Below are 24,091 nucleotides of genomic sequence, written 5' to 3'. Positions count from 1 at the left end.
GCAATCGACGTAGGTCTGTCGCAATATTACGATGATGTTGCGACCAATTGCGATGAATATTGAGGTAACACAGATTTAATATTTACTGACGGATTTGCGACCAAACTGCTACAAATTTAGCGACGGAATGGCGATCACATGCAGTTCGGTCGCTAATTCTAGCGTTAATAACTCCCGTCAGTTTGATTTCCACTTTGCGACATCATTGTGACGAATTAGCGATAAAATTTGCAATGGATTTGCGATCGTTTCACAGTCCATCGTAACATTGCGTGCTACAGTTCAGCGCGAAATTTAATTTCTGGTTTGCAAGGGATTAGTGACTGATTTGCGACCGATAATTTTGTGACCAACTGTGTTGGTTGCAAATCGGTTGCAATTTGTTTGATTACAAAACGACATCACAGGATTAAAAATTGCGACCGATTTTTAAATAATTTGCGACCGATCTTTCAGTCGCAAAACATTAGGGCTTTATAAGCCCTGGGTAGCCTTGGTCGCCACCGCAACTCTCCATTTCTAGCGGCCTCCTTCCTCTCCTTCCACCATTTTTGCCCGTCACCGTTTTCTACCGCTGGCACCGGATTCTTCGCTGCTGTCGTTGGAGAAGACACATCGCACTTGGTCAGGTAGGTGCTCTAGCCCTTTTATTTTATGTTTTTTTTTTCTTGGTTTTTTTTTTTTTTGCAAAGTAATTTGTAAGACTATTAGCGGTTTTTGTTCTATAATTTGCGATTAGAAATGCCTGTGCATATTATTTATTGTCTATTAGAAAAGCCATTATATTAATATATATAGGACACACTGAATCTTACCTCTTTTACCAAAAATTGTAATTTATCTATGCTATATTTTCTTTTATCATAGTAAATAAAAAACACTGAAGTAAATTATAAAACTATAATTTATTGCTTGTAATTTTTGAATGTCTGCAACTGAGTTACATTATTCAGAAGATTTTTTATTTCTTTTACCCACTCTGTAATTTAATTCGTGAAAAAAAGTATCTATGAGAAAAGAATATCAGAAATGAAATTAGTTACTTACTAAAAAAAAATTATGATTTGAACATTGGTCATATTTTACATACCTTTATCCTGATTTTTGCAAAATTATTGTATTAATTGACCTCTGAAAAAATGTGCTAATTAAATTAACTATTATTGATTAGTTAAAATAAGTTTTTTTTTATTACTAAATAAAAAAAAGTCAAAGAATAAATGTAATCTTCAAGAAAAGCCGAAAAAGTTAAAATCAAGGACGTCGCATGAAGAAAAAAGTAATAATAATAAATAATGGGAAGAATATTTATAATATCAACATCTTATAATACCTAATACCTAATAAGAATTGTCATTAAAAAAATCATTAAAAAATATGTGTTGGCCACATTTTTTTTTTTTTTTTTTTTTTTTGTGAATCACGAATTTGTTGTTGTATTAACCTAATATATATTCCTAATATAACCAAAAGTTTTCTATCCAGTAAAGCATAAAACTAAAATAAGACAAAAAAAATCAAATGTCCTTAATTATTTAATCACTCAAGGTTCAATACTTATTAGCCAAGAGTTGAATTTAGTTAGTAAATGGATAAATTTTCAATCTTATTAATTTGAGTTTGATCGATTAATATTTGGATTAGATTCAAACTTTATACAATATAAAAAAATTGACTCGTAATAACATTTAACTTATTAAAAAAAAAACTCTCAATATCAGCATTTTCCATATTTAACACATAACTAAAGGTTAGAGTAGTTTTAGGTTTTACTTATATAATTATAGAACCTTTTCTGTTCCATTTTCTAATTTGTTCATATCAGTTTTTATATTTCTAAGTTCATATCAATTTATATTAATGAGTGTAATTTAATACTAATCAAATTTTATAGTAATCAAATTAATGAGTGTATTGAAATTTATTTTTTTGAAATTACTTTATGTTGATTTGTGTTTTTATTTGAGTGAAAATACATGAATGATGCATTTGAGTTGGAGGCCTAGTAGTGGCCTATTTTGACTTTAGAGAATGTTGGGATTAAATTGACTTTGGAGGCCGATACAAGTTGTTGAAGATTTAATGGATAGACTGGATGATGAAAGCAGAACTTATGTTGAAATAGGAGCATCAGATGATGAAGAGGAAGAAGATGAAATCATCATGGGTATCTCAGAAGACGAAGATCAAGAAGAGGAAGAAGAAGAACAAGAGGAAGCAGATGATGATGAAGACAGAAATACTAAATGCATTATGTATTATGGATAATAAATTAATAGATGTATATATAATATTATTAATGAAGAATTTTAATATTATTCACTTTCTTTATAATTCATATAATTGTATACATACACATGTAGGTTCTGTTATCTGTAGTACATATGGCTAGAGGCAGGGCGGTTGATTCAGACGCGTCCAGTAGTGGTCTGGTGGAGGTCGTGGCCGAGGACGCAGTACACGTGGATGAGGAGGGACTGTCCCTCCTCATTCTTCTTCAGGTACGTCTGGGGCTTCATCTTCTGCTCAGCCTCCCGTGCCGCCATCACTTCGTTCTATTCCTTCCTCTTCTAGCCCACTTCCTAGACCAATAGAGTCTTCACCAGCTTCACAGTCACCTACCGCACTAGGTAATCATAAATGTCATTTATTGTCATTTCAGTTATATATTAATTATTTATCTGTATTAATAGCGTTTGTCACTTCTTTTGCAGCTTCATCGGAGCCGCGTAACAAGGTCAGTTCGGTAGCGGGACAGTAAATACTTATTTATTTTTTCCTTTGAACTTGGTTTTGTTCAGATTTTGATCCTTTCATCTACTTATATTTCACTTATGTTTTTTTTCTTAGCATATATCCATCCTCTCAAGCATCAAGGCAAATTATGAGGATAATCAGGCTACATCTCGATAAAGATGGATACACATGGGATGTCGTACCACAAAAAGCGAGAGACTTTTATTGGGAATAGTTTCAGGTACGATTCGGTTCAAGTTATATCTTCATTCAATGTAATTAGTAATCTGAATCTATGGGCCTTCACTTACTCTTTATTAAAATTTTATTTTTCATTTTTGCAAAAGCATTTCATATAAGAAGAGGCTATTATGGCTATGCTAAAAGTAGCCTGGGAGAAATTAAACGCTCTACGGTATGCTGACTTCACTTATAGGATGTGAAAAAGCGATAAGAAGCAACAGTGCATGTCTCAAGCGATATGGGAGAGCTGGCAGAAGGCTTGGGAGGATCCTGCATTCAAGAGAAAGTGTGAGATATTTGCATGAAACAGGCATAGTGAGACTGGCAGTGACGGAGCAGGACCTTCCAATACACAGGCGGATCAATATCTGCTATAAAGACATCTCGATTATTAGTGAGTCAATTAGTTAAAGTTACAGAACTGATGTTTAATGAAATGACACCATATTAATATATCATGCATAAAAATTCATTACAAGTTGAAAAATATGGTCATGAGCCCACACCGATGGGGGTGTTCACTTACACTCACACAAAGGACCACGATACAAATAGGTTTATTGACAGACGTGCGTTGGGCGTCAATGTAAGTAACAATGAAGAATATTTACATTTACTTTCTAGTCTTCTCTTACGTGTATAAATTCAATATAATAAAGCTTGCAACTACCTTGATTTATTAATTTGTTGTTTTAGGAGAACTACAGTACAGCTCGCTAGCATGTTGTTTTTTCTCAGGTTGGATCTGAAGCTGAGTTAAGAATTCATGAGCTAGCACTTTATCTGGAGGTCGTAGTGTAACGCCCCATTTTTCCTGTGTTTCAATAGTAGTTTACCGGTCTGTAAATAGTACCACCGGTCCGGAAGTTGGTATTATTTTTGGTCCAAAAAAATTACTATTTATGTTTTATATTTTATTTAACATTTTTGGAGCATGTATGCATGATTTTTATGGGTAGAAAGTAAGTAAGGAATATTTTTGGAGAATTTAGATAATTAGTGAATAGTGAATTATGGTGTTATATTAAGTAAGGAAATTTGAGCAATTATTTTTATGGAGGAAATTTGAGGAATTATTTTTATGGAATAAACTAGAGAGTTTTGTGGAGATAAATAATATTTTGAAGGAATTTAATTGGAGAATATTTGGAGAAAAGACCAAAACACCCTCCAATTTTGAGAAAAGACCAAAATACCCCTTAGTTGCTTTATTAAAAGCAACTATCAATTATTGAGCAACACTTTGTCCTTCTTCTCCACTTCCTACACGCCTCCTTTTCCTCCTTCTCCTTCTTCTTCTTCTTCTTCTTCTTCTTCTTCTTCTTCATTTTCTTCAATTCTTACCAAGTAAACACATTAAATTCACCCATCCAACTTGATTTAAGCACTAAATATTAGAGAGTGAAGCTAGAGAAGTCATTTTTGGTGACTAATTTCAAGGAATTTGGTGATTTTCCTACTTGGGTCAAGTAAGTGATTTTATGATAATCTCATTATTTTTGGGTTTAGAGTTGTCTTTTATCATATACATGCTTAATCATGCTCCAATTACTTCTTTTATTTGTTTTCTTTGTTTGATTTTGAGTTTCTTCCATGTAGAGGGTGGAGAGCCTTCTAATAAGGATAAAGGCAAGACCAAAGCTTGAGAAGCTTTGATTAAAGATTGTTAAAGCTTGTTTTGAAGGTTAGTGTTCATAAACACACTTACCTTACTCAAATTTTGATTTTGTGCCTTTATGCTATTATGTGTATATTTTGAGATTTTGTATGAAATGATTAGTTTGTTGAATTTTGGTTGCCATTACATGCTCTTGGATGATGTTTGATGAGTATTTATGTTGTGGTAGACATTTCTACCTTGTATCTTTGTGGTTCATGTTCCTTTCATGGCTAAAGTAAACTGAATTTGGGAAAAACGTGATTTTGAGTGAGATTTAGGACCATTTTTCAGTCCTTTATAATTTCCATTTGTGTCTGAGTCCTTCATAAAAGTTGTAGGTCTACCTCTTAGCTTTCCAACCCATCCTCTTGTGTCCAATTTGGAGATATATAACTCAACTTATGGCTAAAACACTCAAACTGACTCTGTTTGTGTCGGGCCACTTGCATCACTGAATTGAGTGCCCATTTTGACCACTATAATGACAAGATTAGGTTCTGAGTTCTTCACAAAAGTTGTTTCCCTGTGTCTTGAGACTTCTCTCGTTCTGGATTTATTTCATTTGAGTGTTTGGTTTAGTAGGAATTCAATAAACAATGGACTTGGTTCTGCTGAATCAGGTCTGGTCTGTCAGTCTGTGTTCCTAGCTTTGTTTTGTTATCTTCCATATTGATCTGGGCTGTGATCCCTTCATAACATTTGTATAATTTTGTCTTATCTTTCTAATGACTCTAATTTCATTTAATTTGGAGACCCATAGCTCCGGTTATGTGTTAAAAACACAGCAAAGGTCCATGTTATTTTTATGCTGGAAATTTTCTATGTTAAGTCATTTTGTTTAAGTATGAGAATTTTTATGAATTACTTAAGTTTAAATTAAGTTTTTATTATGAGAAGACTAAAGAAAATGAATTTTATGAGAAATGTTTTTGGGCTCTAATATACTTGGTGTGGATTTGATGCATGATTTGATTTTATTATGTATGATGAGCATGCTCGACATTTGATGCCATTATGATAAGAAGCTATGATCATATGCTAGGCACGTGGGTGTCTTATGTTAGGGCGGACGCGCTCTATATGTTATGAAAAGGTTGGCGACCTAAAGCCATTATGAATAAGCTATGAAAACTTATCTGCTTCTTTTTCTCCTAAGTGTATGTGAGCCCTTATACAATATTTTTAAGGAAGTGAAATAAATGAGATCACATTATGTTAATAACTCTTAATTTACCACAACTTATTTATGATATCAAATGAATTTCTAAAGCATGATGTGTTGGTGTGCATATGTACTACATGTTCAAATTTAATGATTTTATGTATATAAATGATTGTTTTTAAGTATGTTGTCATCACAACATTGGTTTGTTGTGTTTTATGAGCACCACTAAGTTTTATACTCAGCGCGTTGATTTTATCACGCACAGGTTGGAGATTGTGCTTGCTGCTTAAAGACCTAAAGAGTAGCATCAGAGCTGAAGAGATATTTGGTAGTTACTTAGTATTTTTCTGTAACTAAGAATTATGGCATGTATAAGTATTACATTTTTGGAGACTGTATTATTTAATTTATAACTTAAGCATGTTATTGTAAATTATTTTGGTGCATATATATTGGGAGATAAACTTGGACTTATTTAATGGTTAGAACATTAGAAGTTGATATATTTAAATGAATGTATTGAAGTGATGAATATTATAATGTTATTGAGGAACTATGGAGTTATGAAATTATAGAAGTGCTATTGTGTTATTATTGGAGTTTGATGGGGTTTGGAGTTTGAATTTGGGAGTGCTTTGTATTCATATGTTTGGCAACTTCTATTTTTAGGGGAAACTCTTGCAGTTTTTCTGTAGGATTCTCCCAAATCACTTTCAAAACAGAATACTATTACTTGCTAAACTTGTGAATACTAAGTCACTTCTAATTCATAATATGATTGTTTGATTTATATGTAGGTTAGGATGGTGCCTCCGGCACCGAATGTGGCATCCACCGTCGGGTCTTTCGGGATCGGCGGTGGGTGTTACACGTAGGGGACGAAAAGAAGTGGAAAGTATATGGCATCAGGTCTCAGGCATCATAGTTTTACTGCGGCTCAGCATCTGACGCTTCTGCAGCCTCCTCACAATCACAGCCCGACCATAGTGCCGAGGAAATTAGTGCATTACGGGCTCGTGTTGATGACCAGAAGAGATAGTTTGCAGAGCTTAGAGGGCATGTCATACAAATGTCTGGTCAGCATGGTGTTGGTACTTCTTCCTCTGATCCTCCGCCTGCTACGGATCGACATGTTTCTACAGCTTTGCATCAACCATTATCATCTCCTCTTGATCCCGATACTGCAGACGATACCTTGGTAACTCCTGCCGACACTACGACACATCTAGCAGATACTCCTGCCGACGCTACAACACTGGATCTTGCAGAGGACCGACCTTGTAGATTTGATTTCGGACCCTTTTAGCTTTCCGTGATTTTTTCATATTTTGTATAGTACATTACATTTACAATTCCATTCCTACATTGTTATTGTGTTGTGATCTTGATGATGATGCTTGTGATTGTGATGTATATATATGTCGATTTTCGACAGTGGAAAAAATTATGGTTTTTAATATTATTAAATTATTATTTTTTGCCTATAATTATATTTTTTTTACCGACTAGCGACTGAACTGCCACCAAATTATCACCATTAAATTTAAATTTGCGACAGATCACCAACCAATCACTTTCAGAATTTGCGACCGCTTTTCATAATTGCGATCGACACTTTCTGCGACCAATTTGCGATAAGCTTCCAGAAGAAAAACACGATGAAAATTAGCGATATTTATAATTTTGCGACCAACTGCAACCACTTAGTCATTTAGTCGCAAAACTATTTGCGATGAGCACTTTTGCGACTGATTTATGTCTGTCGCAAATCAGTCGCTACGTCCATTTAGCGACTGATTTCTTATATTTTGCGACCGATTTGCCCGGTCGCAATTTAGCGATTTTTTTGTAGTGAAGGCTCTTGTCTCTGTTTCATGTGCCGGTGTGTGGAAGCATGTGGTATCTTTTTTGATAGATTTTTTTTTATTCGAATGATGAATTCTCTATGTGTTGCGCCTTTGTCCAATGTGAACGTCAATTTGCTTGTTCTCTTTCACTTTTTTCTTTATCACAGATTGAGTTTTTGAGGGAATATTTTGATTGTCTTTTATTTGTATTTACTATCTTGCATCTGACAATACTTAATCATGGCTAATGGGAGTAAAATAACAGAACCTAATATGTCAGAATAAAAGTTAGTTTTTCCCTCTAATAACCCTTTGCTTCAAATTAGCCTAGTAAAGTTAGATGGAACAAATTATTTTGCTTGGTCTCATTCCTGTTTATTATTCATTGAGGCTAGAGGTTTACAAGATTATCTTGATGGGGGGAAGAAAAAAACTAAATTTAACATATCCAGGTTATAACAAATGAAAATCTAAAAATTATGTTATCATGAATTGGGTAATAAATTCTAAGCAACATGGCATTGCTCATGGTTATTTGCTCCTAGATACTGCTAAAACGATTTGGGAAGCAACTTATAAAATTATTCTCAATCTGGGAACTATGCTCAGATATATGAATTATGGAAAAAGATTCATGAACTAAGCAGGGAGATTTGACCATTGCCTAGTCTTTTTCTAAGCTTAGTGTGGCAAGAGCTAGATTACTATCAAGATTTTCAAACAACTTGTTCTGCTGCTGCTGAATTTCAAAAGCAGATTGATATGGAACATGTGTATGATTTTCTAGCAGGCTGAATGACGAATATGACCATATTAGAGTTCAAGTTCTTAGATAGGATGCTTTCCCATTCTTGAGACAAGCTTACTCCTATATGCAACAAGAGGAGAGTACGAGGAATGTCATGGTTCAAAGGCCTTCAGTTGATAAAGTAGAATTGATTGCTAATTCTATATGTGAAGATACATAGGTTGCTAAAACTAGGTCTTCAGATAAGGATCACATATATTGTGATTATCGTGGAAAGTCGAGACATACTAAAGAAACATATTGGAAATTGCATGGACGACCAACTAGAGGTCATGGTTATAAAAGTACTAAAGAGGTATAGTCATTAAAGTGTCGTTTGTCAAAAGTTGACTCTTTATTTGCCTCACCTGCTTCTTCTAATTTTGTGCAATCAAGTATGGCACTTCTTGCTAATTTTGTTGATGATGATTCATTGGTTATAGATTCAACAACAAACAAATATATGGCAGGCTCTCCTAATAAATTTTTGATCTATTCATCTTGTTTCAAAAAAGAAATAGTTCGCATTGCAGATGGTTCTTTTACACCTATTACTAGCACAATTTGTATTAAGTACACATTCACGATTGATTTAAATTTTTTCCTTCATATTTCAAGTTTTTCTGTAAATCTTTTTGTCTGTTAATGCTATTGCAAAAGCCTCACTTGTAAAGTTAAAATTGTTTTCCTACTCATTGTGTTTTGCAAGAAAAAACGATTGGTCTTGTTTGATTGCATGATAACTTATATCTTCTCAAAAAAAGTTATAGTTCTTTGGCTCCTAATATTGCTCAAGCCCTGTTAGGAAATTATAGTAATGCCAGTCAAGAAATACTTATGCGGCATAGGGATTAAGGCATCCTTTCTTTCTAGTCCTAAGGAAATTATATCATAGTCTTTTTTAGCATTGTCAGTTGAGTAATTAGTTTGTGATGCTTGTGAACTTGCTGAACATACAAGAAGTTCTTATATTTTGCATAATAATAAAAGTTCAGTAGTTCCTTTCATACTATTCATTCTAATGTATAGGGTTCTACCTCTATTGTTTCATTATCTGATTATAAATGGTTTGTTGCTTTCATTGATTGTTGCACTAGATTTAGGCATGGCCACGATTCCGGAACCGAACCGAAAATTTTCGGTTCCGGTTCCGGTTCCTTAACGGTTCCAAAATCGATGGTTCCGATCGATTCTCCGACCGGTTTTTCGGCGAATTGCATACTTTTAAATTTTAAGTTTTGAAGACCGATTTTCAAAATTTAAAAATTTGTGAAAATTATATCTAAAAAAAATACACTTAAAAAATTAAAAAATGCCTCAATTAAATTTTTTTTTTTGAAAAGACTTGAACTTAATTATTTTTTTTTTTAAAAAGTCTTGAACTGAATTTATTTTCTGTTTAAAAAAGTTGGAATATAATTTTTTTTTTTTAAAAAAAAAAAGGGCTTGAACTTAATTTTTTTTTATCCTCTTAGGGTTTAGAGGAATCAAAGCCCACGTAGTTCTTACTTACCTTATACCAATTTCACCCCTTTTACCTTATTCGCTATTTCCACCACCGGTTGATGTTCCTGTTGAGGACCCATCGTAAAGATCATATAAATCTTCATTTTCTTTTAGATTTTCTTGTGCTCTTAATTAGGCCTTGCTCCAATCATCCACGCATGATTGTGCTTCTAGTGAATCGAGTGTCATATGAGATCGTATTTCATCAAGTATGTTTTCTCATTGACTAAAAGCTTGTTCAACCGCAACAGTGGAGACCGGAGCTGCTAAAATTTGTTTTGCAATTAAAGAAAGTATTGGAAATGTATTGGCGTGACGACTCCACAATCTAAAATTGGAAAATTATTATCTGTATAATCATCACCGAACTCAAAAAATGTGGTTAGATAATTATCAAATTCAGAAAAAGAATCGGGTTCCCTTGGTCTTTTTTGTCTTTGTAGTAAAACTCGTTCAGCAACACCAACACTACTTACCCTTTGAGTTGGAAATTGTTGAATATTAAATTGAGAAGAATTAGAAGTAGATGAACTAGAAAATTGAACAAATTCATTATATAATTCTATAATATTTTGTCTAACTTCATGCAATATTTATATTAACATTATCTTCTATATCAAGATTTAATAATTTATAATAAATAGTCAAATATTCACATAAAACTTCAATTTTACGTTTAGGATCAAATACAATAGTAACAAGTTAAAGGGGTAGTATATTTTTAAAATAAGATAACCATTTTTTTTTCATTGAAAAAACACAATCTTTTAATATAAAATCATTTTCAAATTCTTGGAGTGCACTAACAATATTAATACATAGAGGTAAAAATAAATGAGATGTGGGATAATAAATCCACTAAATTTATAGGTAGTATCATTAAAAATTTTTAAAATATCTAAAATTTTTGCACAAATATCCCAATTTTGTGGATATAAATTAATTTCTTCAATATTATTAGTAACAAAAATGCACAATAATTCTTTATAAGAAAAAGACTCGTTTAATAATTCATATGTTGAATTCTAACGAGTTGGGAAATCCCTTGAAAAACGTTTTGGTCTTTTATTATTTTCCTTACAAAATTTAGCCCAACTTTTCATTACTTGGGGATGTCCCCATAAATATGAAATAGCTTTTCTAATTGGAGAAATATAAGATTCAAGAATTTTTAAACCATCTTGTACACGTAAATTTAAAACATGGCAAGCACATCTTATATGAAAAAATTTTCCACCAATATTTGGTTCACAAATATTTTTAAGTTCAATAATTGATTTAGTATTAGCAGAAGCATTATCAAATGAAATTGAAAAAAAATTTTTTGTCAACTTATATTCATCTAAAATTGAAACAATTATTCTATGTTTATCATCAAAAGCACGAAATGCAATAATTCTTTTTTGAATTTTCCAATCATTATCAATCCAATGACATGTAATGCCCATATAAGAATACATTTGCCAATGATCACTCCAAATATCACAACAAATTGAAACACAAATTTTCATTTCAGAAAATAAAAGCTCTAACTCTTTTTTTTCCTTTTTCATATAAAGAAATAATAGTTCGTTTTACAGTATTTCTTGGCACTCTTTTAGCAGAAGGATTTAAAGGTTTTTGATAATATTGATTAAAACCTACTTTTTCACCAAAACTAAAAGATAAATGTTCCATAGAAATCATTTTTGCTAATTCTTCTTCTCTTTTTTTCTTTCAGAATATTGAAATAAAGAAAGGTTAGAAGATGCGTACCCGAAAATTTGTGTTTGAGACCAATCAACTCCTATTTTTGTTGGATGTTTTGTCTCCAAATGCTTCCAAAATGATCCATAGCCACCCGATTGTTTAAATTTATAAGATTTTCCACAATAATTGTAAATTACATCGACCATTTTGTCACCTTTGAATTTTTTCATGGAATGAATGGCGAATATGTCGGAACTCTGTCTTGCTCTTCGAAGAAGTTGTGTACTTTGCTTTTGCTCTTGCTCTTGCTCTTGCTCTTCCTCTTGTTGTAATTGCTCATTATTAAATTCAGATTCTTGAGTTGAAATTTCCATATTTTCATTTGGATATCCCTCAAAATGAAATCGGTTGGGAGTAAAATCGAAGATGTCGTTTGTAGGGATAGATGAATATTGTGTTTCTCCAATATTTCCCTTTCCCTTAGCAGAATTTGAGTTTCCTCCACTTGCCATTATATGAAAATAATATATAATTTTGAAAATTGAATAAAAAAATTAGAGAGAATAATTAGAGATTGGAATTAAAGATTAGAATTTGAATAAATTAATTCACAATAAATTGTGAATGAAAATTAGAGAGATTGTAGAGTAGAGAAGAATAATATAGAATAGAGTGTAGAGATTTTTGTGTGAAGAAATTGTAAATGGAATGGAATGAGGTATTTATAATAAATCCAAAAAATCATTTTTCCACAAATACCCTTGAAACTAGCCGTTATGTAGCCGTTTATAGTTGTTGGGAGGGGGTAATTAAGAGATTTCACAACAAAATTAAAAAAAAAAAAGAGCTGCTGACAGTTTGTAACGGCTAAAACCGCCGGTTCAAATCGGCCGGAAAACCGGCGGTTCCATCAGGTTCCGACCGATTTTTGGAACCGCCGATTTGCGGTTCCCAGAATATTAGAACTGGAACCGAACCGTACACCTTCGGTTCAAAACGGTTCCGGTTCCGGTTCAAGTTCGGACTGATTCTGAACCACCGGTTCTAGTTCTGGAAACCATAATATGGCCATATCTAACTAGATTGACTTGGATTTACCTGCTAAACAAAAAAAACGGAGTATTTTCTTAGTTTAAATCCTTCTATTATATGATTAGTACATATGTTGATGCAAAGGTTAAAATTTTGAGAATTGGTAATATGTTTCAAGCTTATTTAGACTCTAATGGAATCATATATAAACTAGTTGTTTGAATACTAATGCTCAAAATGGGGTGTCTAAAGAAAAAATAGACATTTATTCACCATGATTGTTCCTAAGACTTATTAGGGAGACGTAGTATTTTTTGTAGGATATCTTATTAATAGGATGTCTCTTAAGATCCTCAATTTCAAAATCCTTATAGTAGCTTTACAGGTTAATACCTCATATATTATTCCTCCAAAGATATTTGGTTGTGTTTATTTTCTTCATCCCAATCATGGAGGTAAATTGGACCTAGAGCTCTAAAATGTGTGTTTATTGATTATTCTGTCACTCAAAAGTATTATAAATGTTATCATCTTTCATCTAGAAAATACTTTGTGATTATGGATATAACCTTTGGAGAGTCTAAGTGATATCTAGATATTTCTCATAATTTTTAATGTGTTTATGGTGTGTTTTCAATAGATTTTGTTAAGTTTTATTTAATTTTTATGTTTATTTGTTTTTCTATTTATTTTTATTATTTTTAATGTTTTTTTAAGTATTTTGGTGGTTATGGAGACTTGAAGAAAATTGATAGGATTTGGAGAAAAGAACTTGGAATTCAAAGATTTTCACAACTCAAATGTGAAAAGCAGAAATGACTGTGGAAAAGGCGTTAGAAATTCAAAGACCACAACCTGATCGTGGAAAACAAAAGAGCAGTTAGAAGATGGACAATTACGAAAAGAAAAGAACTTTTTTTTTTTTGGAGACTTTGCAATGGTCTTTATGAGATATTATTAGAAAATTTTTAGGGGAGAACAAGGAGTCATCTTAGAACTTAGAGAGAAAAAGAAAAATCTCTTCTTCCTTACTTTTTGTGGAGCAAGAGCCATATGCAGAGATTAGATTTCAGAGTTTGATTTCTATTTCTATAATTTCTAGATTGAATCATGAATTCTTCTCTTTCTTTCTTGTATTCTTTTGATATAGCTATAAAGTAGTTATCTTTTGCTAGGATAAACATGAAGCCTTGATTTCGACAGATGTTTAATTTTTATAATATGAATTTCAATTTGAAATTTATGCAAAAAACTTTTATCTTAATTCTTGTGTGTTGTTTGACTGATTCTATTTCCTTGGTTTGTTTTCGATGGAAGAATTAAGAATTTGGGGTTAATCAATTTCATGCATGTTCCTATGATTTTGTAAAACTTATTAATCTTGGGTATTTTCTGATAGAAGGCCTAGGATTGATTTGTGGCTTAATTCATTTTCTGGTAGGAGGAATTAAAAATTACTTCTGTTTTATGCAATTCAATCTTTAAGTTTCCTGGTAGGAGTTAAAACTGAATTTAAAATTTATTTCTTGATAGAATAAATAGGCTCAAGAAGAACTTACCAATCTCAAAATTGATTTTCAATTTTGAAATTGCATCCTAATTAGTCAAGGTAGATTGTGGATCCTAACTCTTTAAATCATTGGTTATTCAAAAATTTAATTATTTGCTTGTTTAATTCAATTAGTTTATTTAATTACAATCTCTCATTTAATCATTTTCTCAAATAATAGTAATAATTTTGGTTTTATTAACTTTCAAACTTGGTCTCTGAGGGAATGATATTTGGGACCCTAAGTCCCATACTACTTAAATGACTAGTACACTTGCTAGTATTGTCTAAGAAGCGTCACTAAGCCTTATTTCTCCCCAACTCTTTAGAGGGAGATTAATAGAAGGGGAAGCTCCTTTAACTCCTCTGTCTATATCTGTTCCTGAATAGTTTGGGAATATAAACACTAGTGATGAGCAGGAACCTAAAAAATGTAAACTTATGCTAGATTTAAAGAGGTACAGTTGAAGAGAGAAGGTTAATGTCATCTTGCTTCATACACCTGGTCAACCGTTGCCTCTGTAACCAACTCTTGAAAATCCATATGTGAGTCTTTTATAACTCCTAATTCTAATTCTGCTACAATTCTCTCTTTTAATATCTTTGACTCTGACCCTATAATTAATGATGTTGATATTCTCATTGCTCTTAGAAAAGGGGTTAGAAATTATACCAAACATCATGTATCCCAATTTGTTTCTTACGACTCTTTATCTCCTGCCTATAAAGCCTTCATTTATCTATTTCTTCTATTTCTATTCCACATAATTGACAAGAAGCATATCGAGATCCAAAATGGAAAGCAGCAATGATGGAGGAGATTAAATCTTTGACAAAAATGAAACTTGAAAACTTGTTTCGCCTTCATTAGGGAAAACCTAATGGGATGCAAATTGATGTTCATAATAAAACACAAGGTAGATGACAATTGAATGATACAAAGTCAAATTGGCGGCAAAGAGATTTACTCAGAGCTATAAAATGGACTGCTAGGAGACTTTTGTTCCAGTTGCAAAGATGAATATCAGTAGAATCTTGTTATCCTGTGCAACCAACCTAGACTGGGGTCTGCATCGATTTGATATAAAAAAAATATTTTTTTACATGGTGATCTAGAAGGAGAAAGATATTCCTCCAAGCTTTGATAGTGAAAACCAAAGAAAAGATTATTAGATCGAAGAAAGCGAGTTAATTTCACTGGAAGGGCCTAAACTATATAGATAATCACTAAATGGGGTACTAATTTCAATTTGTAACTTAAAAATACCTAATCTTATATTTTTATAATAGTAAAATATCTTTTGATGCAATTACATTTTTCCATTGGCTGGAATTCCATATACACAACACATGGATATTTTTTAATTAATTTTTTAATTTGAAAAAGACCTCTCTCCTACAGTTCATACTTATCTCTCTCTGTATGACTTAAAGTCCTCAATGACTAACTTCCGTCTTTTCTCTCTTTTCAATGAAGAACGAGACGACAAAGAAAGGGGTGGCGAAACCAACAACCACCTCTTTACCCTTTCTCTTTCTCTCTCTCTCTCTCTCTCTCTCTCTCCCCCCAACATCTATAAAGCCCACATCACTAGTTTTACGATTTTGCTTTGTTGCAGTTTAGGCAGCCATGAAAATCGGTGAACTCAAGCTATTTTTGGCAAAAGATCACCATCTCCGTTGATTAAACACACCAATAGGGTCGACGAAATGCAAGGAACAGTAATATGGCCTCCATTATCGCAAACCATGGTCGCATCTCAAACTGTCATGGAGATAATTGTATTCCAGTGAGATTTGTTCCACCTCTGGCCAGAACGAGGATCAAGACAGATACTTAAATGATCTAGTCCTCCCTTTATCTCATTTCCCTTCCGTCAATTCTGAGTTTTGAAATTTTTGGGTTTGAGGATAAATTGAACATTCTTGAAATTTTGAAATTTTTGGGTTTGAGATTTGGGAATTTTGTGTATAGCTTGAATTTGTATTCAAATGATAAAATTGACGGTGGAAATAAAACCTTCATGACATTCCGAACATTTTGATAGAAAACTTGCGAAATTTGGATGAGATATCACCTCCCACAATGGTGCCGATGACTTTTTCGGCAAATAAATTTATTATATACTTCCCTTTTTGGAGTCGTAGCGACGATTTTGAGAAGAAAGTGGGAGAGAGAAAAAAAGTTACATTCCGAAAGAGAGAGAGAAAAGAGTTGCAGAAGGTGCGTGAGAGAGATAGGGTGAGAGAAGTTTTTTTCTAATTAAAAAAATTAATAAAAAATGTCCACATGTTATACACGTGGCATTCCAACCAATGGAAAAATTAAATTGCATCAAAAGGCTATATAAAATTAGGTATTTTAAGTTAAAAATTGAAGTTGGTATCCCCATTAAGCGATTACTCATATTGTTCAGGCCCTTCCAACGAAATTAACCTGAAGAAAGCATTAGCAATTACCTAGAGCATAGTTTGATAGATTCAGTAGGGTCATTTTTTCTTTGGTTATTCTCGAAGTAACGTTGATCATACCTTGTTTATCAGACATTATAATGGTAAGATCATTTTACTAATTTTCCATATTGATAGTATGGTTGTGGCTGGAGATAATGATGAAGAGCTTGCTCAGTAAAAAAAGTTGTTAGCTTAGGAATTTAAGATTAAGGACTTAGGAGGTCGAGATACTTTTTAGATATAGAAGTTGCTAGATCAAATAAAGGAAATATATCTTAGATCTCTTGAAAGAAACTAGCATGTTGGATTATAGACCATCTGACTCTCTGATTAAAGTTAATCACAAATTGCAATCAAGAATAGGAGAATCGGTTCACTTGGGTCGATATCAAAGTTTGGTTAATATATTAATTTATCTCTCATATACTGACCTGATATATAATGTGTTGTAAGTCTAGTTAATCTATATATGCATGATCTTCGTAATTGTCATCATGAAGTTGTTTCTTGCGTTTTAAGATATCTAAAGTCTGCATGTAGAAGAGGTCTACTTTTCTTTAAGCATGATCACCTCAAAACTGAAGCTTTTACTGATACTGATTGTGTTGGATCTGTAGATGATAGGACATCAACTTCTAGTAATTATACCTTTGTTGGAGGAAATCAAGGTACTTGGAGAAGTAAAAAGCAGACCGCAATGGCACGTTCGAGTGCAGAAGTAGGATATAGAGCGACAACTCGAGGGGTTTATGAACTGTTATGGCTAGAAGATAATGGAAGAATTGCAAATGTCGAAAGGAGAAGATTCGACGTTGTTCTGCTATAATAAGACTGCCATTAGTATTACTCAAAATCGAGCTTAACATGATCGAACAACGCACATAGAGATTAATTGACATGTCATAAAAGAAAAAATCATCCAAGGTGTTTTGAAGCTTATTCATATGACTTCGGTAATCAATTATAGATGTTCTCACCAAAAGACTATTCACAACAAACAATTTCACAATTTAGTTTGCAAGTTGAACATGTGCAATATCTATGCACTAACTTTTAGAGTGTTGACTTATTTGATTTGTAATATCTTGTGTAGACCATTTCAAAGAGAATATTGCTCGCTTTATTTATTTTTTTCCTATTTAGAATTAGCTTTATTTATTTTTTTTCCTATTTAGAATTAGTGCTTGTGTATAAATAGGACGCACTAATCTCATTGAAACACAAGAAATTGATGAAATTATTCTCTCATATCAGTCTCTAAATTAAAACATATATTTGCACTTTACGTTTAATTTTTGAGAATCGAAATGACATAACTACAATTCACTTGAAAAGTATAAATATTAAAACTAAGGATAAATTTAGACTTGTCTTTTGAACTTAATAAAAACCCAACAAAACTACACCAGAAAATTTCGATTTTCCTATTAAAATATGAATTGAACCGTATCAGTCACTTTAAAAAAAAAAAAAAATGGTACCAGCAAACGGCCTTTAGCATATGTTTATAAAAATTTTGTAGCATTGACATCCGAAGGATGATTATCGCTTGAATTCGAAACATCTGCATAATGAGGATTCATATTTTATTCTCTTCAAGTTTTATTACAAAGAAATTCAGCTCTTAGTTCTTTTATGTTTGCTTTACAGAAAAGTCCCATTTCGAAACTTATAACAGGATCGACAAGACAGTAACTGATCATAACTTCTTATAAAAAGAAAGACTATATCGGTTATTTTGATTTACAATTATATTGTGTACAAATTCAAACTACTGAAGCGGCATTTTGAAGACAAAAACTATAAAGCAGATAGCAGAAGTATGCAAATCAATACACGGTGGGAACTGCTGCAATTTATATATGCTTGAGCCATTAGACTGAAGATGAAACTTGTGGACTAAACTTCAGGTATTGGTGTAAGTAATTCCTAAGAATTAATATTTAGATTAAGAAGTGTTAGCAAAAATCAGTACAAACCAATGGAAATAAATAACACAGATGAACTTGCAGAATTTACCTCAGAAAATCGCAGATGCCCATTATCCACATTAGAGGTTTTGACAATGGTTTCCCATTTTGGATCGGCATCAGCTGAGTGCAGTTTGGAAGCCTGAACTCTAGGATATGCATTCATACCGGCAAAAGACTTCAAAGATGGATGCTTTGGGGAAACAGCAGGTAAAGTTCGTTTTAGCCAAGACTCTGAAGGAGATTTTGGTAAGGGTGGAGGAAGAAGAAGCAAAGAATAGCCACCATTAGGGGTATCTTGATTACTTGATTTTGTACAAACTTGGCTTTCTATACCCACCTTTCCATCATCAGCTACCTTTGTCTTTGCTATCTTCATAAGATCCTGCATGATGCCATTACAACCTTCCGAGTCACCTGATATCTGACCCAATTCTATCTTGCCATCATCCACTTTTGTGCTTCCTGATATAGTAGAAATACCCATAAGGCTTACATCATGCCTGTAAATATCTGAAACGACTTTTTGCACATTGTTTGTTGATCTCTCAGATAATGATGAAAGACAAGAATCAGTGGACTTCAGAATTTCAGGTGGCATATTTGCCTTTTTGCTCACTGCAACAAAATGCTTCATATCCTTGGGTGAAGAGTCAACAACAGTAGTTTCCTCAATTTCCCCATTTTTTATGACAGTCTCAACATCATCCCTGCAGTAATCAATTGAGCCTTTTAAATCTGAAGAACTTGAATTTGAAATTTGAGAATTTAGCATATGTACAGAATCTATGTACAGAGTTTTCTCAACCAGAGGACTAGCAGAAGTTGTTTCCCATCCAACGTTCTCATTAGCCAACAGTTCTCCAAAACTTTTGGCATTTTTCACATGTGCATTAAAGCCAGCCAATTCAGGATTTTTAGATTTTTCATGGATCTCTAGAAATCTTTTTTCTTTATTAATGCCAGATTGAGAAAACTTGTCATGGTAAGGCAATGTGCCATTACCCTGCAAACGCTCGTATAGAGATGATCCATTTAATTTCTGATTATCATTTCTGCAACTGCTCTTATTTGATTCAGATTTCAGCTTACTCTTATCTTCATTCATACTTGTTTCAAGTAGACCCCTTGATAAATGCTTTTGTGCAGCATCCTTACAATCCTATAGTAAAAATGAAGTCCTTAAGATGCTAATAGTGAGATAAAGAGAGGTGAAGGATAAAGAAAACAATAAAGCAGAAAGATAAGATATGCATACCTCATTCACAGTTTGATCATAATGAGAAGGATATGAAGATCTAGCTTTTCTCATATGGGATGAAGAGATAGGTACTTGGGGCTGTTTTCTCATCCCTGGTACTGGATTTAAAAGACAAAAGGAATTCTGTAAGTATAATCGAGGGAACAACCCACAAACTTTAAGGGATGAGTTATCTGGTCCATCATAATCATCATCCTCATCTTCAATTTCTTCCACTCCATTACCTTGTGAACAATTTGATGTATTGCTTATCCTTTTGCATTGATCAAATGAATGCCGCTTTTGTACACTGACCGTGGTTATTTTTCTAGGTTGTTCTTGTGCAACAAGTTGCTTCCTAGTATAATGTGGAGGAGTTTCTGACGCCATTGCCTTAGCTGCAGGCAGGAATCGACCCATCATGAAATCTCGAGTCTGTGGATCAGTCGAGAAAGTACCAGAAGGTTTCATATCTGGACAATCCAATCCACTCACACCACTTACACTACAATTCAAGAAGAATGATTCACTCCGGGAAAGTGTATCAAGTGCATCTACATAGATGCCATCATCATCCTCTGAACCAGAAATATCTGTCTCCTCCATTCCCTCTCTAGAGCTCTCCTCTTTAGTTACATTTGTATCCAAAAGGACATTTCTCGTTTCAGATTGACCAGCGGTTGTTGCACGTTCAGTACTTCTATCCAAGGCTTGCCTTTCAACATTCAAAATCCGTCCAGGTGGAAGCTTTGGGACAACAGGAGGAATTTCATGGGCCATAATTTGTGGTTTGCTTTCACACTTGGGTCTTCCTGGAGTTTTCTCCCATACAAAAGGAACAGTTCCTGGATTTCTTACTGGACCTGATTTCAATTCAGATTTGTATACAGGAAGACGGGGTACTTTGGGGAGAGCATTGTCAATTTGCCTTTTGTTATCCACTTCTGCAGTTGCTACTGTTGATGAAAACCTCCTTACAGATAGAAATGGCTGATTTAAATCTAATTGCTTTTCTTCCATCAGATTCTTTAGTAAAATGTATTTTGTTTCTGCAAAAGAATATAAACAGGCAAAATTCAGGATCAAGAAATGACTTAAAAAACAGAAAGGCCAATGAATTCAGTATATTCAACCTCATCAAATTATTGATTAGCATATAAAATAGTAATTTAAAAACAATTCATATCCAAATACTATCCCAAAATTTTATACACAGTGAATTTAAGAATAACAGGAATGGAATGGATAAGCATTCGAATCTTTCTTCAATAGAAAAAGAAAAACTAACGGAAGAGTCAGACATGAACCAACAAAAGTATACATCTAATATCTGATTTTTTACATAGTTCCATATTTAATTGTATAAAGCATACATCTAAAAAGGGACAGAAGTCCTCAATTCAAAAGCAAAATGAGAACTCCAACAGCTACAGATTCTACATAAAACGCAAATCCAGTTTCCATGGCTATATATATATATGACAATGACTAGGATAGCTTCTATCGAATTCCAGAACTCACAACAAGACAGGTAAGCAAGCATAAATGTTGCAAAAAAAAAAAAAAAAAAAAAAAATCAAAATTTTTGCATTAACCCACAAATTAGATTTCACATTTGCTTCATTTTAGGATGCCCAACTCAAAGCACAGTACCAAATTCCATATATTGAGAGCTGAGAATGAGACAGTACCTCTTAGATGTGGCCGATCCAGAGACCAACTCTGTCTGTTTCAGAGATAGAGAGAAAATATATTAATGATAAATCAAAAAGAAAAGAAAGAATATGAGAGAAAGAAGAAGAGAAGTGAAGGATAAACTAGCTTACACGCTTGTGCTTACTTTGCTACCCAGTTGAGCCAGGCAGTTTAATAATTAATTAATTATTGCAAAAGTCTTTACATTCTTTTCAAAAGACTTCTTTTATGAGATTTTTAGTTTTTCACCGTACGTGGCGGCTGAGCTTATGTTATGGTCGGGTTAAACTCATCAAATCAAAGCGGTTCAATTTAATTTAATTTGGGTTTGAACCAAATCAACAACCAACTATTCTTTTTTTAATTGCATGATTCTTTTTTTTTTCATTTATTTAGAATTATTTATAGACACTAGTTGTTTGGAAGCATGTGAGTACAATTGTAAACAAAGGGGTGAGGGGTTCAATAAGTCATTTTCATACACATCATTGGAATGTGAAGACAGGTCTAAAGTCATCACAATGTCTCTTTTTTTATATACTCATTGATTCAATTATGTGAAAGCCATAATTATAAAAATGATAGTGACATTACTATTAGCTCTTCATTGGGTCATAATATTTTGAAACCCAAATTGATAATCATAAAGTCATAGTCAAGATTGCTTTTTAGTTCCAAAAGAAAGATCAATTAGACCTACATCAATTGTGGATTCATCCAAGTGAGCTAAAAAAAAATAAAAAAAAAAATCAAATTTCCCATATTTTTCTTAGAAATATGGTAGTGAGGACAACTTTGTTATTTCCCATTAATATAACAATAAATATACTAATTTTCAGACGAAATAATTAATAAAATAAAATTAAAAGATCTAATGAGATATGTTACTAAAATGTTTAAGATTCACAAATGTAATGTATTTGGCCAACTCTAAAGAGAAAATCTATATCTATATATATATTTATATAATTTTGAAATAAAAAAAATAATCATTATGAAGCTGACATGACACTCTATTAATTAAGGATTGCTTTTTTTTTTTAACAAATTTTTGCATTTTTTTTTCTTTTTTTTACTATAATTTTTCTGTATTTCTACAATTTGATTAGCTTTTAAAATGTTTCTAAGTTTAAAAATTAAGATTTTAAGATAATAAACAATGCTTTTAAAATTTGATTTTACCTTCTAAAACTATCTGCTTGTATACTCTCATTGAGTTTTTTTTTTTTAATTCCTTTTAAATTTGTATCTTTACGCATTCGGACTGCTCAATGCCTCAGCTCAAAGTTTTTCAATTCTAGAAATCTCTCATGAATCGGTCGTCATATGAAGATCAGTTCTTACTGCTCATGTCTCTTAATGGCTTAGTCTTTATTGATCCTGTGCTTCATCTTTATTAATATCCTGGCTGTCGATTGGGTCATCAATGGGGAAAAAAAATTCCTTTATTGTATTTTAATTGGTTATTCCCATAGATAAGTCAAATTTATATCTTCTCGAGTCAAGAGGAATGGATGTTTGCTAATCCCTTACTGAGTTGTTAAGTTAGCTTGCCATTTCATATTTGAAGGAAATGAAGGTCTAAGAGCAGTATGCTTCACCCTTTTTCTTGGTTGATAAGCGCTTCTTTCTCCAGCAACTGGTTTAATAGATTTCTCAAGAGGTGCAGGTGCTTCCTATCGTAGAGATTTTAGCTCACTGACTGCCTTAGCAAAAATTTTTGCTGCACTAGATATCTGATTAGCCACATTATTAAGAGCTTGAATAAGCTTATTTCTCCCATCAGTTTTCTTATCCTCTTGCTGGATCTCTCTCATCAATCCATCTAGATCAACCTCTTCTTCACTTTGCATACCCTCTTTATGGCTTTTCTCACTAGGATAGTCCTCCCACCTAGAGAAATCTAAGTAAGGATCTTCATAAGCCTTTCTTTTCTCTCCTAATTTGTCACTAGGTTCTTTTTCTTTAGCTCTTATCTCTTCCTTAGATTCATCACAGTCACTTTCTAACTCCTATTTTCTTCTTCATTCTCACTACTTTCTTCTTTTTCACTCTCCTCCTCATTGCTTTCACTTTTCTCACTTTCTTCACTACTATCCTTCTCATTATCAAATTCAAATTCCTCAATTTTATCTCCCTCTTGTCTTTCTTTCTCTTTTTCTATCTCTACTTCCTCATTGTTTTTACCTCTTTGCATAGAATATTGAAGAAACCTGTGATTGATGCAATGAGATTTCTTTAGCTTTATCTCATATTCTTCCTTCAAATCAATATCCAAATATTCAAAGAGAGTAGTGAAAACCATATCATATGGTAAGCCTTTCTCTTTGGTGACAGTAGTCATCCACTTAAACATCGAGTGAAACAGATTATATGGCTTCTTATTCTCCAAGTGCCACAATAAACATAACTCTACACTATTAGCATAATCATAACCCCCGAAACATGGCAAAATATAGTGAGAGATAAAGTGATGCCTAATTCTCAAATTCAAGGGTAATTAATTTGCAGACACATA

At 32.8% G+C, this 24,091-nt stretch overlaps 1 protein-coding gene and 1 long non-coding RNA gene across 5 annotated transcripts; one reads left to right on the top strand and one right to left on the bottom strand.

Annotated features, from left to right (window-relative positions):
• Positions 1–4,232: 4,232 nt before the first annotated feature.
• LOC149496854 (uncharacterized) lies at positions 4,233–6,315 on the top strand. The gene is made up of 3 exons (XR_016320579.1): positions 4,233–4,448; positions 4,579–4,663; positions 6,070–6,315. It is a non-coding gene; the product is annotated as an uncharacterized LOC149496854 (long non-coding RNA).
• Positions 6,316–18,231: 11,916 nt separating this feature from the next.
• LOC105635706 (arginine N-methyltransferase, putative (DUF688)) lies at positions 18,232–21,803 on the bottom strand. Of its 4 annotated transcripts, none has more exons than XM_012218788.4 (5): positions 21,705–21,803; positions 21,570–21,604; positions 19,897–20,927; positions 18,688–19,800; positions 18,232–18,597 (listed from the first exon to the last, which is right to left on the bottom strand). In XM_012218788.4, exons 3-5 carry the CDS (start codon positions 20,896–20,898, stop codon positions 18,568–18,570), a joined length of 2,145 nt encoding a protein of 714 aa, XP_012074178.1. In that variant the 5' UTR covers positions 20,899–20,927; positions 21,570–21,604; positions 21,705–21,803; the 3' UTR covers positions 18,232–18,567. The 4 variants fall into 4 exon arrangements, with proteins under 4 accessions (XP_012074178.1, XP_089576916.1, XP_012074181.1 ...); XM_089720790.1 differs by having other exon boundaries at positions 21,719–21,760; XM_012218791.3 differs by having other exon boundaries at positions 19,897–19,997; positions 20,124–20,927; positions 21,570–21,708.
• Between the last annotated feature and the right edge of the window lie 2,288 nt (positions 21,804–24,091).

Source organism: Jatropha curcas, chromosome 4, assembly GCF_041381405.1.
Source record: "Jatropha curcas cultivar XTBG-Jc1 chromosome 4, XTBG_Jcur_1.0, whole genome shotgun sequence".
Classification (NCBI taxonomy): Eukaryota; Viridiplantae; Streptophyta; class Magnoliopsida; order Malpighiales; family Euphorbiaceae; genus Jatropha; species Jatropha curcas.
This window is presented reverse-complemented; position numbering and strand designations above follow the sequence as displayed.